Consider the following 18,798-nt stretch of genomic DNA (forward strand, 5'->3'; position numbering starts at 1 on the left):
AGCATCCTATAAGGCTGTGAAGAAGGACTATACGACCTGCACAGAGTTCAGTGATAACATCTTTAGATGTTTCCTCAAAGCTACTGCAAGTGAAGTTTCTGCAAACGCTCCAGCATACTTTGTTGGTGGGGGATCTCAGACCAGCTGAGAGGGAGCTCCAGTTAAGGCTTGCTCCTCTCATTTTCTTGCCCATTCTGGAGTGACAACATCTGGGGTATCACTCCACCCATCCCCTTATCTTCCTTACCTTTGGTCAGTGGTGGGATTGTAAGGGACACGATGAATTGCTTCCTGCCAGTGCAACCCCAGCAAAGTAGCAGCCCTCTCCAGCAGCTTCAAAGAGGGGAGGGATATGTCATCCACTCCTGCATCCCACAGCTCTTGCACCCCATTGCCATTGCACCCCAGGGCTCTCGCACCCCATTGTCATCGTGGCCCACGGCTCTCGCACCCCATTGTCTCCATGCCCCACTGCTGCTGCACCCCACAGCTCTCACACCCCACTGCCATAGCACTCCATGGCTCCCATGTCCCATGGCTCTTGCACCCCATTGCCATCACACCTCACTCCTCCTGTGCCCTGTGGTGCTCATACCTCATTACCATCACATCCCATGGCTCTTGCACATCAGTACCATCACACCCTGTGGCTCTTCCACCCCATTGCCATCACACTCTATGGCTGCTGTGCCCCATTAATTATGGAATCATAGAATGGTTTGGGTTGGAAGGGACCTTAAAGATCATCTAATTCCAACTCCTTGCCATGAGCAGGGACACCTCCCACTGAATCAGGTTGCTCCAAGCCCCATCCAGCCTGGCCTTAAACACCCCCAGGGATGGGGCAACCACGGCTTCCCTGGGCAACCTGTGCCAGTGCCTCTCTACTCTCACAGTGAAGAAAGTTCTCCTTATGTCTAGTCTAAATCTGCCCCTCTCCAGTTTATACCCATTCTCCCTCGTCCTATCACTCCATGCCCTTGTAAACAGCCCCTCTCCAGCTTCCCTGTCTTCAGGTACTGGAAGGTGGCTATAAGATCTCCTTGGAGCCTTCTCCTCTCCAGGCTAAACAAGCCAAACTCTCTCAGCCTGTCCTAGAATGGGAGGTGTTCCAGCCCTCTGATCATCTTCGTAGCCTCCTCTGGACTCGCTCTAACAGGTCCATGTCCTCTGTGTGCTGAGAGCCCCAGAGCTGATCACAGCACTGCTGGTGAGGTCTCAGCAGAGCAGAGGGGCAGCATCCCCTCCCTCTCCCTGCTGGCCACGCTTCTCCCGGTGCAGCACAGGGCTGGTTTCTGGGCTGGGAGCACACACGGCTGGTTCTGAGCTCCTGGCCCAGCAGCAGCCCAGCCCTCCTCCTCGGGATTCCTCTCCATTCACCCACCCCTGCGGGGCGGGGGGACGGTGCTGGTGCCCGGGGCTGCGCGGGGGGCGGTGCGGGGCGGCCCCGGGACGAAGGACCCGCCCCGGCGGAGCCGACGAGCAGGAAGGGCCTGAGGTGAGCGGGACTGGGGGGGAGGAAAGGGCCGGGGGGAGCGGCGAGCGCGGAGAGGGGCGCGGGGAGCGCACGGAGAGCGGGGCTCGGGGCTCGGCTGCAAACGAGGACAAAGGCGGAGCCCGACACACGGACAGACACACGGACACGCCACCCGCTCAGACCACGGGACCTACACAGCCCCGCAGGGCTCTGCTGGGCCACCCCATCCGTCCTGGACTACCCCAAGCTGTCCTGGACCTCACCACCCATCCTGGACTGCCCCAAGCTGCCCTGGGCCACCCCAAGTCTGGGTGTGCAAAGCTGGAGATCCCTCAGGGTGCTGCATCGAAGGCAAAGCACCCTCAGGGAACAGCAGAATCCCCTCCCTCTCCCTGGGTCTGCTGGGGAGTGGCAGCTGTGGTTTGGGTTCTGCATATTTCTTTATGTGGAGTTTTAGCGCTTGGACATCCATTTGCAGTTGTAGAAGTACCAAGGCTGCTCTGGCTGTGTGCTTGTGTGGGACCCGCTGGCTTGCCAAGCCGCCCGCCGTGGGGCCTCCACAGATGGTGCAGTGACAAGCTACTGCAAAAGCTTTTATTTTCTTTTTTTTTTGTAATGAAATCAAAACAAACCCACAGGAACAAAAATCCAAAGCCCCAGGAGCACTGCTGTGATCTGGGCTGGGGCTCAGGCTTTGAAGCCAATGCAAGTACCTCTGGTTTCACCACCCAATTTTCAGAGCCACCACCATCGGTGCACCGAGGGTCCTGGATTTCTGGGGTGGGAGTGCTGCAGCTCTTTGGTTTTTCAGTCCCATGGTGTTCCAATTTGTGACTCCCTCTCTTTCACCTTTCCTCCAACCAGGGATGGGGCTCGGCATGCTGAAGCTTTGGAGGCCCTCGGGAAGAGAGCCACCCACCCAAGAAAGACAGCAAGGGGTTGTGGTCTGATCCATGCAGCCGGTATGACAGCTCAAACCCTGTTGCCAGTGAGCCTGCCAGGGCTGGGACTCCTGCTGTGGGGAAGGCTGATAGGGGGTGGGTGGTTCTGCATGGAGATGGGGAGTGGGGAGGGTGCTCAAATGTAGGTCCCAGAGCCCTTGGGTCTGAAAATGTCCTTATGTTCTGCTGCAATAGAGGAGAGAGCAAAATGAATGCCTTGCAGGCACAGAGGCAAATTTCTTTGATGTGCTCCATAAAAAACCAGCAAAGTAGGTCGCTCTTGAAGTAGGGAATGAAGCAGCTGTGTCATTGTCCCCGGAGAAGGTGTGTGTCTTGGTGGTGGGGCTCTGGTGGTGATGACCTCCTGCCTGCAGCAGCAAGGAGCTAGCCCACCATTTGCAGGGGTACTTGCTGGGTGAGATGCCATCCGGCAGTGCTAGCTGCTGGAGTTGGGGCTGCTTTTCCTCACAGCAGGCTCAGGGCAAGGTCAGGCTTCTCCCAGTGGGGCAGGTGAGATGCTCTTCACCACAGGCTGACTTCTTCCCCGTTTCTTCGTCTTCTAGGTGGGGCAATGAAGCTGAATGAGAGGAGTGTGGTCCACTATGCCACCTGTGACTCGCCTGCCGACCATGCTGGCTTTCTCCGCAAGCGAGTGGAACGGCACCACCACCACACCCACCACCACCATGCCACCTCCTACCAGCGTCGCTGGTTCGTCCTCAAGGGCAATCTCCTCTTCTACTTTGAGGAACGGGACAGCCGGGAGCCCATGGGGCTGGTGGTGCTGGAGGGCTGCACCGTGGAGCTGTGTGAGGCTGCCGAGGAGTTTGCTTTTGCCATCCGTTTTGATGATGCCGGCGCCAGGGCCTACGTGCTGGTGGCTGATGGGCATGCTGCCATGGAGGCCTGGGTGAAGGCACTCTCGCGAGCCAGCTTCGACTACATGCGGCTGGTGGTGAAGGAGCTGGAGAAGCAGCTGGAGGAAGCCTGCAAGAGCTTGGCTGCTTGCCGCAAATCTCCACGGAGGTCCTCCTCCTCTGGCAGGAAAAGGCACCTCTCCAACCCTGCCTTGCTGCCTCCACAGGAGAAGCCCACCATCCTGGAGAATGGTTACTCCACGTGGGGTAGTGGTGATGACATCCTTGGAGGGGCTGCCTGCCCTGACCGTGATGGGGTGCATGCGAAGCCTCCACCCCTGCCTCCGCGCCGGCGCTCAGCTGCCAGCAGCACAGCGGGGTCCGCAGCACCCAGTCTCTCACCAGCCATGCCAGAGAGCCCAGTGTCACCGGAGACGGCCTGCTTCTCCAAGCTGCACAACTGGTATGGCCAGGAGATTGCGACATTGAGACGGGAGTGGCAGGAGAGGCAGAAAAGGGGACACCCATGACCGAGGGCACGAGCTGCTGGCCAGCCGATGCCCGGCAGCATGGGAGGAGCGAAGCAAAGGACGCTGCTTCCCCCTGCCCAAGTGTGGTGTGTGTGTGGGCGTGTGTGTGTGCGCACTTCACAGGGTGTGTGGGAGGGACCCACATCCTCCACAAACCTCACATTTCATTTTCATGAGCCTTTATACAGCTGGAGAGTGCGTGGTACCAGGGGAGATGCCTCTGAACTATCCTCTGCTGGTGATACAAGATGTGGAGGGGACACATCAGCATGTATGCAACAAACCTCACCCAGTGGGGCTGGCCCCTTTCCATCCCAGCATGGTGGGTGCTCTTGGTACTTCATCGCCTGCCTCTCCTTCATCACTTTTGTTTGATTTTGTTACTCACTGTGGAAATTTGCACAGGTCAGCATTTATTATTTCTGTGGTCTTGCACCAAAGTCCTTCTGCGTTTGTTCTTTTGCTGCAGATAAGGCTAGGCTTTTACAACGTGCCTCCCAACAGGCCACTGGCCCTGGTGGGTGCCTCCAGCCTTGTGCCTCTCTTGCCATAGGACACACATGAGCCACCATGGTTGTGGCTGGCCCAGCAGCCAGGGAAATGAGAACCGGGCTCTTGTGTCATTGGGTGTTTTTTACTTTCATCTGCACTAACCCTCCTCTCTGCCAACTCCTTCAGGATGTGGATTTCACAGGCTACTGTCCATTTCTTTGGGTGCCTGAGCTCAACAGCAAGGCTGAAATGGAGACACCAAGCCTGATCTGAAGGAATGACAAGGATCAGGAGCTCCTCAGGGCTGATCTGGACTCTGTCGATCAGTAGCCAAGCCTGTTAATGTCTCCAGCTCCGCTGTTTCAAAATAGGGACACTAAAGCCTCTTTGCCTTGCCAGGGCTGAATTTATCAGCCTCTGCACAGGCTGTAGCTCCTGCAAAGTGCCATATAGGGATCAGCCAGCTTGTTGGGCAGCTTGCCCAACACAGTGTCCAGAGCTGCACTCCTGCAGATTCTTTCTTGCTGTTGTGGCTCTGCCCAGCTCCTAGCAGAGCTGCGCAGTTGGAGGAGAACCTGTGGAGGAGCAAGGAGGAGAAAAGGGCTGGTCCCAGCAGGCAGAATTGAAGGTGTAGGAGTGCATTACATCTTGCACTGACTGACTGTGTGTCAGCAGTGTCTGGGCTTGCCCCTGTAGCATGAAAGCCATATAGCTGCCTTCTACCAAAGCCAGTGCCTGACCTGCTGGCGCTTCCCTCTGATTTTTGTGTCAGCATCACTTGGCTAATCTCTGCAGCACGTCCCATTCTTGAAGAGGAGGGCTGCGGGCAGTCATGCCTGTTGCCTTGTTACAGAAATGGACTTGTCCCTTGCCAGTAGGTCACAAGCCGTGGCCACTAGGCAAACGTTACAAGTAGGTGATGCTGAGCCCAGGGGCTGCAGCAACCTGGAGATCGGGTTGGTAAATCTCCCTTGTCCTCTAGGCAAGGGTTGTTTTTCAAAGCAGAAAAATAATAGGTGAAGCAGTCTTGTGCTTCCTATCTATCAGTGTTAAACCTATTCTTATCGTCCTGTTTTATTTAGGAGCCTTGTTAGGAAAGAAAGAGGTTATTCCAGGTCATGACTGGTAGGAACCTATTTGCCTTTTTGGAGTTAGATGCATTCAGCTTAATACTTTGCAGTTGCCAGTAGAGATTGTCAGTGCAGAAATCAAATGACTTCCATTAACTTTTGGTGCCTTTGTGAATATATCTCTGGTAGTTTGGGGTGATGAGCTTCCAGCCTTCTGCCTAATTATGGCTCGATGGTCTGTTAGAGGAAATCAGATCTCAAATCTGATCTTACCAGTATGACTGGGCAGTGGGAGCATCACCTTCATATACGAGTGATGCAATCCAGTTCTTTCCAGTTAGTGCCTATATTTCTTCACAGTAAGGATCTTTGAGTTTGGGAGGATAATTCTTGTTCTGATTTTTAAGTGAAAACAGTTTGGAGAAAACAGGAGCAGCTGGCCACAGGCCAGTGCCCAGGCTCTGTCAGCAGCCCAACTGGCTGGACTTATGGACCAGCTCTGCCTCCCTGCCTGCTGCTTAAATTGTCCAGTGCTGTGGCGTTCCTGGCTGGAAACCTGACCTCTTCCCATAGCAGGGCAGCAGCATGAAGGAATGGCACTGCCTGGTTCCTCCTTGCTCTGAGTGTGGGTATTTTGGGGCCAGGGTCAGATTTGGCAAGCACTTTTCTGTTCTATGTTCCTGATGTCTCAGGCTTACATAAGGCAGTTTGACGGTAAAGATTTAGCTTCTAAAACAAATCAAAATGTAATGACAGTTCCTACCTGAAACCCAGGAATTGGGAGTGACTGGAAAGGGAAAATAAATTAACAAAGCCAGTTCTGTCAGAACTGGAACTGAAACACTATTATTCATTTAAGGGCAGTTTCACTTTTAAGAAGCTTAGTTTGCTTTAATAGGCCAGGATTGTGCTAGTAACACTACTAAAGAGCTTATATTTAATGCTTTAATCTGTCCCATTCAAATGGCACAATTTCCACGCTACCTGCCTTTGCGTTAGTACATATCCTAACTAAATCCTAAATCCTGCAAATGAGGGGTTGCGTTCTGCTTTCTGTCTGATCGCATTTGGAATAATTTTGTGGTTTATTCTGCAGTGCCGAGAAAGAAATGGCTGAATCCTGAACACTATTTGTGTTTGTCCCAGCTGTCCATGCCTGGGCCTTTCCTAGGTCATAGAATCATAAAATGGTTTGGGTTGGAAGGGACCTTAAAGATCATCTAATTCCACCCCCCTGCCATGGGCAGGGTCACCTTCCACCAGACCAGGCTGCTCAAGGCCCCATCCAACCTGGCGTTGAACACCTCAAGGGATGGGGCATCAACAGCATCCTTGGGCAACCTGTACCAGTGTCTCACTACCCTCATGGTGAAGAAATTCCTCCTTATCTCTAAACTAAATCTTCCCCTCCAATTTGTAGCAAATCCCCCTAGTCATATCACTACACTCCTTTATAAAATGTCCCTCCTCAGCTTCTCTGTAGCCCCTTCAGGTACTGGAAGGTCGCTATGAAGTCTTCTTTTCTCCAGGCTGAACAACCCCAACTCTCTCTGCCTGTGGTCATATGGGTGGTGCTCCAGGTCTCTGAAGCACTGCATGACTTTGGTTGTGTTTGATCAAGTCTTCCTCACCATCCTGCTCACATAGCAGGGATGGCCCTTTAGTGAGCAAAAAAGAGCCATAATTGGAGCCAAGGACAAACTTGTTTGGGAGTACGGGGTTTTAATGACCACCACTGCTTGCTTCATTGGGCAGGAAGCACCTGGGTGCTCCGCAGCCTCCTGTGAGATGGAGGCTATCAAACCAGCTTGGCTGAAAATCAGTTGTGCTGGCAATGCCTTTGAAGCAACTCCCTGGCAGAAGGTTGGGATTTCAGCTTCCTGAGATTGCTCATGCAGCATTCGTTCTCTCTGTCTGCAGGCAGAGATCGTTACAGGAAAAGCAGAGAGCTATCATGGTGCATTGTCCCCAACAGGAAAATAAGATGGATTGCCACATGCTGGTTTTCTCCAGTCATTCAGGTTTGGACTGTTTCACCTCCTGCCTTCTCTTTCCCTTATCGTTTTTTAAAAATAGAAAATGGCTGGGCAGCACAAAACACGTTCCCCAGCAAAGGTAGAACTGAACACTAAAGCTGAATACTTACTTTTCTTAAAGTACTGAAGTCAAATCCTTTCCTAAGAATTTTCTTTAGCTTAATAATGTAAAAAGGGTGAGAGAAAAAAAATGCTTGAATCTGAATGGTTGAATTTAAAAGAAATTGAAGACTGAAAAAGGGAGGTTGATCCTGACATGGCCTGTGTAGGCTATGCCAAGGTCCCAGTCCTGCTAAAAGAATTGACAAAATCCTTGTATTTTATTTAGGCTGGTATTTCAGGTTCAGGCCTGTAATATATTGTTTTGTTTCTGCATATTTATCTTCTCATATAATAACTGCGGTGATGTTTTCCACTGAAACCAGGTCCTAGCGATAAGAGGAACCTAAAGATCTTACCCATGGCCACCACTAGCCAGTTGGTGGGCAACCACAACCAGGACCGAGCATTTTCTGTTACAATAGCTATTGCATTAATAATTTGGGGGTGTGTGACCCTCCCAGTCTTACCCTCAGCTGCCTCTGCAGCAAAACTTAAACACCCCCCCGGTGAAGCACATGGGAAATATGTGGAGTTCCCATGTCGGGACATCTTTTGCCAGCACGCAGAGTGCTTTATAACCTGCACGATGACCAGCCAGCACTGTGGGCAACCTGCAGAAACACTCCTGCTTTCCCAAGTGCTTGTGATTTAGGTACGCGACGAGTTCTTCTTTTTTTTGAGTTTTTTAAGAGGCAGTTTTGCATGCGCCTTTGTTTTACCCACGGGACTTGTATTATGCATTTCAAAACGTTGTTAATGTTTGTATTTTATGCCAAATAAACTGTCGTGATTTGTAGCCAGTGGAGCTGTGAATCCCTAACATTCCCCAGAGTTTCTGCAAGCCCTGGTGATTCCTTTCCTGACCGGGGGGTGGGTTTCACCCAGCTGATTTTTCATAGAATCATGGAATGGTTTGGGTTGGAAGGGACCTTAAAGATCACCCAGTTCCAACCCCCCCTGCCATGGGCAGGAACACCTCCCACCGGATCAGATTGTTCAAGGCCCCATCCAACCTGGCCTTGAACGCCTCCAGGGATGGGGCAGCCACAGCTTCCCTGGGCAACCTCTGCCAGTGCCTCACCACCCTCACTGTAAAAAATTTCCGCCTAATCGCCAACGTAATCACAGACAGTCGTGACGCTCCCCACTCCCCCCCCCCCCCCCCCCCCAACTCTCGCGAGAGCCACGTGACGCACGAGTTCGGGGCAGGAAGGAGGGAGGGAGGGAAGATGGTGGTGGCGGGCGGGCGGCTCCTGGCGGCCGTCGCGCTTCACGCGGGCCGGGCCGGGTCTTTCCGCAGCCCCGCCGGGCTGGTCGTGCCCCGCCGCGGCGCTACCGTCACCCGCAGCGGTGCCATTCTGCCCAAGCCGGTTAAGGTGAGTGGGGATGGCCGGGGAGGAGTGAGTGTGTGTATGAGTGTGTGTGTGTGGGGTGGGTAGCGAGGGGGCGCGGCGGGGCCGGTGCCCCCAGGGCGTGGCGGCGCCCCGAGGAGGCGATGCACCTCCCTACACACCCTGCACGCCGCCGTTTGTCACCGGCAACCTCCCTCCCGCCTTAAGCCGGTGCGGTTCCTGCCCCCCCGGTGCTGGGATGCGGAACTGGCAGCACGGAGGTTCGCCTGCGACCTCCTGGTCAACGCGAGTCTTTTCCCATCGACTCCTTGCAGACGCCGTTCGGCCTCCTGCGGGTGTTCAGCGTGGTGATCCCTTTCCTCTATGTCGGGACGCAGATCAGTAAGAACTTTGCAGCCCTGCTTGAAGAACATGATATCTTTGTCCCAGAGGATGATGATGACGATGATTAAATGGTACGTCATTAACATCACCAGCGACCTGATCGTTTGTGCTTCCTGTTTGGCTTGCAGCAGGGAGGAGAGTCTTGGAAATTCAGGCAGCAGAAGCTTTGAGAGATGCACTTCATAGAATTGTAGAAACGTTTGTTGGAAAAGACCTTTGAGATCATCGTGTCCAAGTGTTACAAAGTTTTAATTTTCTCCTCTTAGCTGCATGCTGGAAAATTCCTCTAGCAAACAGAATACAGTCATCAAACTGATTATAAAACAACACTGCTTATAGAACAAGGAAGTTGTTGTAAAGAAATACACCCAAAGACAAGTCTTTACACAACCGTACCTGTCACTACTAAACCACATCCCTGAGCACCTCATCTGCTGTACTTTAAATACCTCCAGGGATGGGGACTCCATCACTTCCCTGGGCAGCCTGTGCCAGTGCTTGAGAACCCTTTTGGTGAAGAAAGTTTGGCTGATACGCAATCTGAACCTCCTCTGGCATAATTTGAGGCCATTTCCTTTTGTCCTATGGCCTGTCACTTGGGAGAAGAGACCAATGCCCACCTCACTACAGCCTCCTTTCAGGAAGTTGCAGGCCATGATAAGGTCTCCCCTCAGCCTCTTCTTCTCCAGGCTAAACAATCCCAGTTCCTTCAGCTGCTCCTCATAAGACCTTTGCTCCAGCCTCTTCACCAGCTTTGTTGCCCTCCTCTGGACACGTTCCAGAGCCTCAATATCCTTCTTGTAGTGAGGAGCTGTTTAATTTGCAGTTAATCATAATGCACACCTGCAGCCACGTTGCCTCTGGCAATTAACTTTTCAGTTCCTTTATACTGAAGCAGGTCAGACCAGTATCCGAATGTGAAATCTCCGCAACATACATTCTTCAGAGATTGTAGTAAAATGGTGGTGGTTTAGATCTTGTCATTTGAATCAGAAGTAAACTGTAGTCAGTGTGGGTCTGTGCTGCGGACACAATAAAGGGACTTCAGCCATTACTACACGCTTACCTGTTTAGAAGTCTTCTGCTCACACACAGAATGAGTATTTTAAAAGAGAATGAAGTTCTGATATAGAGGTGAACAATCTGAAAGAACTCGAGAACCCATCAGAACAAACTGTCCCATGGGTGTTCCAGCACTCATCCCTGGAGTAGTTGGACTATTCAGACTTATCAATAAAGGTGAATTTCTGCCCTTCCTTTATCTTCAGTACACTACATTACGCTTTCCTCCATTTTATGTTACACCGTTCAGCTCGCTCTTGTGTAAGGCCTTGAGTTTGGGTGTATTTCTTTATAGGACAAGGAAGTTAGTTATTGTAAATAGTGTTGTTTTATAATCAGTTTGATGGCTGTATTCCATTTGATAAAGGGGTTTTCCATCATGTGCTGCACAGCTAAACTCAAGAGAATTAAGCAGTTGTAACGACTTCAATTGCCTGTTAGAAACTTCTTTTATGTAAACCCCCACCTTTTGTGGTCTGGGGGGAGGGTACGGACTGGAGTGCAGGACAGTATGTCTGAAGAGTAACAGCTTATTCTGTTTGCAGAACTGTAGTGGAAGAACTGAAGGCAGAAAACCATTGACAAAGCAGTGGTTCCAATATTTGTCATCTGTGTTTTGTACTTCCTGAATGGGACAGGGGGTATCTGTATCCCCTTTGCCAGTGATGTCCTGCGCACATCTCACGACAGAAATCTGTCAATCAGGGTTGAAGGAAGTGTTTGATCAGCCCTGCATCCTTGCACACGCACGCTCACCTCATCAAAGACTGCTTGGGATCCCTTTTATGAGCAATATGGGGAACACTTAATTAAAGATCAAGAGATTGAGATGCATGACTTTGGTCTTGTTTTTTATAGATTATGGGCCTGTGACCCAGCATTTTCTATTAACCTCTCTACCTTGGTATGTCTGTGCTGGAAAGGAGGCTCTTTTCACATTTATGTCCTTTTATGAGTCCTTTCTGTAATTCAATACTCATCTACACCACATGACAGGAATCATAGATGAAGGAGCAGCCTCACAACACAGCCCTGTCAAATAGAGCGCATATTGACATTGGCACTGCAATTCAAATAACGCTGATTTACAGCCTGGCACTATGCAAGTGTGTCTGATGGAAAATGTATTATTAATTTTACCTGAGGATTAAAATCAGTATTTCATTGCAGTTGAAGTTTTGAGTTGGTTAAGATCACAAGTGGCAACCTAACTCAGCTAATGTGTTTTACAGCATTTAATCTATGAACAGTGAAGCTACCTCAATGCTGTGACTCCAAGTACCTAGGAATTCTCTGCTCTTGTGAGACCCCTCCTGGAGTATTGTGTCCAGTTCTGGAATTCCTAACATAATAAGGGTATGGAACTGTTGGAATGGGTCCAGAGGACAAAAAATCATCAGAGGGCTGGAGCACTGCTGCTGTGGGACAGGCTGAGAGAGTTGGGGTTGTTCAGCCTGGAGAAGAGACAACTGTGGGGAGACGTTATAGCAACCTTTCAGTACCTGAAGGAGCTACAGGAAAGCTGGGGAGGGACTTTTTACAAGGGGATAGAGTGATAGGGTGAGGGGGAATGGCTTTAAAGCGGAAGGGGGAAGATTTAGATTAGACACTAGGAAAAATTCTTCACGTTGAGAGTGGTGAAGCACTGGCACAGGTTGCCCAGGGAAGCCCCAACCCTGGAGGTGTTCAAGGCCAGGTTGGATAGGGCTTTGAGCAGCCTGGTCTGGTGGGAGGTGTCTGTGCCCAGGGCAGTGGGGTCAGAAGATGATCTTCAAGGTCCCTTCCAGCCCTAACCACTCCATGCTTCTACAATTCTATTAATTCCTAGGTAGTTCAGTACTTCCTTCTGTAATACATTCATTTTCTTAACAGTGTATAAATTTCAACTTTTCTTTTCATAGGAGTGCTTACTATTGCAATTAAATCCTTGCGTGACTGATTTAAAAGGTCTCTGCTGCTAGGGCATGCATACTTTCAGTCATGCCAGACCAGCAGTTTTCTCAAATACCTTGAAAGGTTAAAGCCAAATGACTAATTTTTTTTTAAGCCAGCATTGCCCAGTGTCTTTTTCTCTGTTTCTGGATCCTGGATCTGGCCTCTTCACTCACTGTCTGCTTTGGCTTTTTCCTTCAGTATTCATGTAGCTGTTAAAAGTTTCTTTTAATGTTGCACACATTAGCAGAGTGTATAGTTCAAACAGCCACATTTGCTCCCTTATTATTTGGCACCGCTTTTGACGATTGCTCTGTAACTCTCCAGCATAGCTACTGAGAGAAAAGGGAGCCTGCAATCTGAGCCACCCAAGCAGCTGTAGTTGAAGGAAGCCAGCAGGTTCTCGAGTCAATCAGTATCCGAGTTTTCCCCTCCTTCCCCAAAGCCGCCTGAGGGGTGGTTGCTCCAGTTCATCTGCTCTTGGGACCCAAATGTATTGCTGTTCCTGTTTCCTATACTGCAAAATTCTTTATCGCTGCTTTATCCCACTACCTTCCTTGGCCCTGTCCTTAAAAACACCCCACCTCAAAGCCCCTATGTACGCATCCGCACACATTCCAGAGGAATGTCGTTTTACACTCCTCATATGGGAAAGGAAGCCCCAACCTCTAGGCAAGGGTAAAAAGAAGTCTGAGCATATTCCAAAGATTCAATGGGGCACATGGGGCAGCTCCAGCACTGAGTTACCTGCTGAGAACCTGTTCTGACTGATGAAAGAACAAATTCTCCTTACCCTTCTCAGAGGGGAGCTAGTAATTCCTGGTTCAATTAAGGAGGTGATGGTTGGACATCATCTTCTGCTAGGCATTAGAACCTCTCACAGAGCCTCCCTGTTCTAAGCAACAAACCCCCATTTTTCCAGGTAATATTTTACAGCAGGGAAATGGACTCTGTTGATCTTTTTATTGCATAGAGGGCTCTATTTGCCTCTGGGATTTTAGACCCCTCTCTGTGAGGAAGTAAACAGACTAATGTCCCAGGGAAAACCACATGGTCAACAGTTAGCATGAAACTGCAAAACACTGCACGAATACAGATGGGCCTCAAGCAAAAGAATATTTCTGTGAGCACACTGGCTTTTCTGAAGGCCCATTCTTTTCTTCCACAGCGTTAACAGCTATGCCTGAGGCTGCAGGCTAAGCAGAAAGCCCCACAGTCAGGTTGTGTTGTGGTTATCCAAGGCAAGTGATGGGACAAACTCCATCCACTGAAAATACACATTGGCAGAACTAGGAATTACAGCTCGTCACACAGCTGATAACTTGCACACAGTCTGGATTCGGACTTAGTCATTAGGCTCCCGCTTTGCTATACAATCTGTCTGTACAGATTTTTTTTCCTACTATATAGAACTTTATTTGTAATACAAGGCAGGAAGACACAGAGTGAATCCTTCAGGGATCGTGGCCTGCATAGAACTTGGACAGAAAGTCTGTAGGTCGTGGGGTTTCAGTCTCGTGGAAATACCTCATGACATGAGTTCTCTGCTTCCATACATTAATGGTTTCCTGAAGTTCCATTTTTCCCTGTGCACAAACAAAAGAATTTTAGACTAGTTCTCAGTTAGTGCCTCAGTCAAACTATACAGCATTATAAAAGTTACTACTTGAATGCATTTATAAACACCCTTAAGACAGTGGCATCAATGATTCTGTACTCCTAAGGACTGCTTGCATCTCCTATACTGTGACAAATCCGTATATTGATCCTGCCTGATGACTTTATTGCTTCATGTCCTGTATTAACAAGTCACCTGTCCCTACAGCACGGCCTCCTAGCCCTGTGGAACAGGCAAGGGACCCTGCCCCCTATATAGAACCTGGCTTGTTTCTCTCATGACCGGCACCCCCATAAAACTTTATGTAACATTCCTAACTTTCACACCCCTCTACTTAAGTTTGTGAATAGTGGCAAGTTAGCTGTAGAACTAAGTAAAACTGCTGCCAAGTGCTTTGTGCCGGTATCGCTACGACAGAGGTATTAAACATAACTTCTTCATAACTCCAGTCTGTGAATTATTACAGTGGTTTCAGAGGGTGGCAGCACGGGGCAGAACGAGGCTGCCTGGAACTGTCACCTACTGTATTGTCTAGGACTCTGTTTCCAGCTTTTTTTCCATCATGTAAAGACAGACTAACTGTCTTGCAATGCAAGACATACAAGAGGTGAGCAGAGCAGTCCTTAGCTGGAAGCTTCCTAACGCATTGCAACTGCAGAGGTCAGTTACTGTTGCTCAGACTCGCTTTGAAGCCTTGCCCTACTCTTGCTATGTTCATGATTGCATTGAACCAGATGGGTCTCTCAGGCCTGAGACATAACCAGATGTGTTATAGACTTGGCCCCTTTTGCAACCTAAAGCCAGCCTCCCACCAGCTACTGCCACTTAACGTATATTTCAGAGTCAGTGGAGAAACTCATATCCTTAAGGAAGTATAAGGAGTAGCAAGGTCACTTTTAATGGTAAACTACCAGTAGCATCTTTTCCCCTTTCTCTGATTGCCATTGTTTTCTAGAAACAAATACAGTAGTGTTTAAACCACTGTTTTACTTGCCATACACCTCCTCTTTTAAACATCTGCAAACTGGAAAAGCCAGTACACTGAGTGCCAGAAATTTGGATTCGAGTAACTCTGAGTTAGGTAAGTTAAGATCCTATTCCTAAGATTAAGAACCTATTGCTAAAGCAGCTTGACCCCTTGTCAACACAGATAAACCAATCTGGATTGCAAGAGAGAGCTCCTCCATAGTGCAAGCTGAGATAAAACTGTCCCTCTCCTCCATCACACTCCCCACCAATTATCCACTCTCACATTCTCCGCAGCTTCAACAAAACCGTAATGACTCATTTGTACCTTAATAACCAGTATGTCTATCACCCGTGGATCTGTAACGTGGGCATTCTTCATGAACATCTCCCGCACCTTGTTACGCCCCTGTTTCACTGTGATGTCCAGCTGGTACAGGTGTACTAGGAAAAACACAACACCCGCAGATGTCAGCTACGTTGCTTTTAATTTTTTCCATTGACAACATGCAGCTCAACACCACAAAACACTACACAGTTGTTTGTTCCCACTCAGTGCTTGTCAGGCCGCACCGGGAGAGCTGCAGTCAGTTTGGGTCCCTGCTGTACAGAAAAGATGAGGACAGGCTGGAGAGGGGCCAGAGAAGGGCCATCAGGAAGATCCGAGGACTGGGAGACCTTCCATACGAAATAAGGCTGAGAGAACTGGATTTGTCCAACCTTGAGAGAAGGCTTAGGGGAGACCTTATTACCATGTACCAATACATAACAGGTGTCTACCAAGAGGATGGAGACTCCCTTTTTACAAGGAGTCACATGGAAAAGACAAGGGGTAATAGATATATGTTGGTCCTGGGGAGATTTCAGTTGGATTCCAGAAGACAGTTTTTCACCATGGGAACAGTTAAACATGGGAATAATCTCCCCAGGAAAGTGGTGGATTCCTCTACACTGGATGCTTTTAAGGCTCAGCTGGATAGGGTGCTTGGCCATCTCATTTAAACTAGAGATCACCTAAAAGGTTGCATCCCAGAGGTCCCTCTCAACCTTGCATTCTATGATTGTTCTTGTAATGTCTGCCAGCTTCGCTGATATAGTTAATTAAAAACAAATCACAGAATTACAGAATCCCACAAAAGGATGGAGTTCCGCTGTTTGGAACTGCACAGCTGCAGGTTTCAGCGCTACCTTACTCTTTCTGCCTGTAATATTCCTGACATTTGCAACCTAATAAGATATGCTGATGTTTAGATTGGTAGTAACTAGCTTTTAGCCACATAGCAAAAAGACCATAGCATAAACAAGCTTCTACACATAATCACTACTAAAAATAACATCTCTGAAAGTAAGCGTGTGTGCACACGTTCACATCTGGTTTTCTAATAGCAATCTTGCAAACCATGAAGGCTATGCTAGTGAATTATGCAAATATTTATTAACACCTTGTTATGATATTTACTTCAGCAGCGATTGTGCATTTATGCTTTTCATCTACAAAATAATCTGAAAGATTAAAAGTGATATGAAGAGTCTTCTTTCTCACCCCTCCTCTTTGTGTTTGTCTCAGACATCTGCCGCAGACACACAATTGACAAATTTCTCCTTGCAGCCACCATCTCATCTTAGAACACCTTGCAAGTTCTTTACAGTCTACCTTTCTGGTTGGTTTGATGACACTGATTAGGACACGCTTCTTAAAAAGAAGCTGTTGTTGAACTAAACTTTAAACTTTAATTTCTGCAATCAAGAATTATCAAGTCTCACAGACCTGCCCATGATTGTTCTTGTAACATGTGCCAGCTTCGCAAATACATTTAATAAAAAGCGAATCACAGACCCAAAGACCTCCTTTGCAATTAGTATGTACTGACAATCTTGGTTAAATTCCAGGGAAACTTGCTCCATGTAGGACTTGGATATTTTTGATAGTTGTTTGTGACAAATAAGAGCATCATATTCAGAATATAAGAACAGGTATTGGAAATTAATCTTTATGACAACTACAAGAATCCTGCTCAATTGTCCCACGTACAACCCCACTCCGGCTGAACCAACAGATTGTGTAAGAAATATCAGACTTAGAACATAGATATTAGATTTTTATGAGCGGAGAAGGAACGCAACCTGTTGAAGCATCACTTCTGAGAGAGAATCGAAATGAGACAGCAAAGGTGAATTATCAAGGTGGACTTCTGTGGGCTTTCAAGTTAATGAAGAATAAAGAACTAGGAGCACATGGAAAAACACCAAGAACTTTTCATAGAAAATACCTATCGTATAATGCTATATAAATATCTGATGATTTTGTGCGGGCCTCTGCCATTCACTGAGGTGATGGCCCAACTCTGAGTTGTAAATAAAGCAAGCCTAGATCTGGTGAAAATCCTTTCACACGTGTAGAAACTTATTTATACTATGGTCTGTATGCTATGTGGCTAAAAGGTAGTTACTACGAATCGAAACATCAGCCTGGAGAAGAGAAGGCTCCCAGGAGACCTTATAGTGACCTTCCAGTACCTGAAAGGGCTACAAGAAAGCTGGAGAGGGAGTGTTCACAAAGGCTTGTAGTGACAGGACTAGGGGGAATGGCTATAGATTGCAGAGGAGCAGATTTAGATTAGACATAAGGAGGAATTTCTGCACTACGAAGGTGGTGAGGCACTGGCACAGGTTGCCCAGGGAAGCTGTGGATGCCCCATCCCTGGAGGTGTTCAAGGCCAGGTTGGATGGGGCCTTGGGCAGCCTGATCTAGTGGGAGATGTCCATGCCCATGGCAGGGGGGTTGGAACTGGATGATCTTTAAGGTCCCTTCCAACCCAAACTATTCTATGATTCTAAGATTCTATATCTTAACACGTTGCAAAACAATGTCAGGAATATTACAAGCAAAAAGAGAAATGTGGCACTGAAACCTGCAGCTGTGCAGTTCCAAACAGTAGAACTCCATCCCTTTGTCGGACTCTGTAATCCTGTGATTTGCTTTTAATTAACTGTATTAATGAATGTGGCAGACATTACAAGAATCACAACATGGAAGGGACCTCAAGGATCACCTGGTCCAACCTTTTAGGTGATCTTTAGTTTAAATGAAATGGCCCAGCACCCTGCCCAGCTGAGCCTTAAATGCATCCAGCGTGGAGGAATCCATAGCTTCGCCGGGGAGATTGTTCCAATCTTTAACTGTTCTCATGGTGAAAAATTGTCTTCTGGAATCCAACTGGAATCTCTGCAGGAATAACTTATACCCATTACCCCTTTTCTTTCCCATGTGACTCCCTGTAAAAAGGGAGTCTCCATCCTCGTGGTAGGGATGTTATGTATCGGTACATGGTAATAAGGTCTCCCCTAAGCCTTCTCCTCTCGAGGCCGGACAAACGTAGTTCTCTCAGCCCTCCTTGGTCTGGCAGGTCTCCCAGTCCTCGGATCACCTTGGTGTCCCCTCCCTGTCCCCTCTCCGGCCTGTCCTCATCTTTTCCGTATCGCGGGGACCCTAACTGACCGCAGCTCTCCCGGTGCGGCCTGACAAGCGCTGGGCGGGTACAACGCACCGTGGCTCGGGGTGCCCGGTGCCCCCGTGGGGATGACCTTGGCCGTCCACACCCCACACCCCCCGGCTTACCGGTGTTGGGCACCTCGCGGTACCATGCTCGGTACAGCTCCCGCACGCGCCGCTTCGCCTCACCCAGGTCCCGGCTGAAGATCGGCTTCACTGCGGCGGACACCGCACCTCTCCCCGCCACCGCCATCTTCCGCGGGCGGCGGCGGCGACTCCGCGGCCTCGTGACGCGTCCCGGAAACGCGGCTTCCCATTGGCCGCCCGCGCTGCCACTCAGCCGCTCGGCGCCGGCGAGCGCGTCTGATTGGTTGGAGGTGTTGTGGGCATGGTCACAATGTGCCACGCCCCCTCTGAGGTGCCCCAAACATCTGTTTGGTCGAGAGCAAGTACGGGTGCTTCTGATTGGTCGAGAGTAAGCGCCAA

The 18,798-nt window shown here is 49.2% G+C and overlaps 3 protein-coding genes across 3 annotated transcripts; 2 read left to right on the forward strand and 1 right to left on the reverse strand.

Moving 5' to 3' along the window:
* Positions 1 to 1,382: 1,382 nt before the first annotated feature.
* PHETA2 (PH domain containing endocytic trafficking adaptor 2) lies at positions 1,383 to 8,163 on the forward strand. Its single transcript, XM_054081141.1, has 3 exons — positions 1,383 to 1,498; positions 2,342 to 2,439; positions 2,982 to 8,163. Exon 3 carries the CDS (start codon positions 2,990 to 2,992, stop codon positions 3,803 to 3,805), a length of 816 nt encoding a protein of 271 aa, XP_053937116.1. The 5' UTR covers positions 1,383 to 1,498; positions 2,342 to 2,439; positions 2,982 to 2,989; the 3' UTR covers positions 3,806 to 8,163.
* Positions 8,164 to 8,703: 540 nt separating this feature from the next.
* Positions 8,704 to 11,404, forward strand: SMDT1 (single-pass membrane protein with aspartate rich tail 1). Its single transcript, XM_054081160.1, has 3 exons — positions 8,704 to 8,881; positions 9,172 to 9,312; positions 10,849 to 11,404. Exons 1-2 carry the CDS (start codon positions 8,735 to 8,737, stop codon positions 9,307 to 9,309), a joined length of 285 nt encoding a protein of 94 aa, XP_053937135.1. The 5' UTR covers positions 8,704 to 8,734; the 3' UTR covers positions 9,310 to 9,312; positions 10,849 to 11,404.
* Positions 11,405 to 13,232: 1,828 nt separating this feature from the next.
* On the reverse strand, positions 13,233 to 18,609 carry NDUFA6 (NADH:ubiquinone oxidoreductase subunit A6). Its single transcript, XM_009556608.2, has 3 exons — positions 18,439 to 18,609; positions 15,148 to 15,263; positions 13,233 to 13,821 (listed from the first exon to the last, which is right to left on the reverse strand). The coding sequence occupies exons 1-3, from the start codon at positions 18,563 to 18,565 to the stop codon at positions 13,690 to 13,692; spliced, it is 375 nt and encodes a 124-aa protein (XP_009554903.1). The 5' UTR covers positions 18,566 to 18,609; the 3' UTR covers positions 13,233 to 13,689.
* Positions 18,610 to 18,798: the final 189 nt, after the last annotated feature.

The sequence above is a fragment of the Cuculus canorus genome, chromosome 1, assembly GCF_017976375.1.
Source record: "Cuculus canorus isolate bCucCan1 chromosome 1, bCucCan1.pri, whole genome shotgun sequence".
In the NCBI taxonomy this organism is placed as follows: domain Eukaryota; kingdom Metazoa; phylum Chordata; class Aves; order Cuculiformes; family Cuculidae; genus Cuculus; species Cuculus canorus.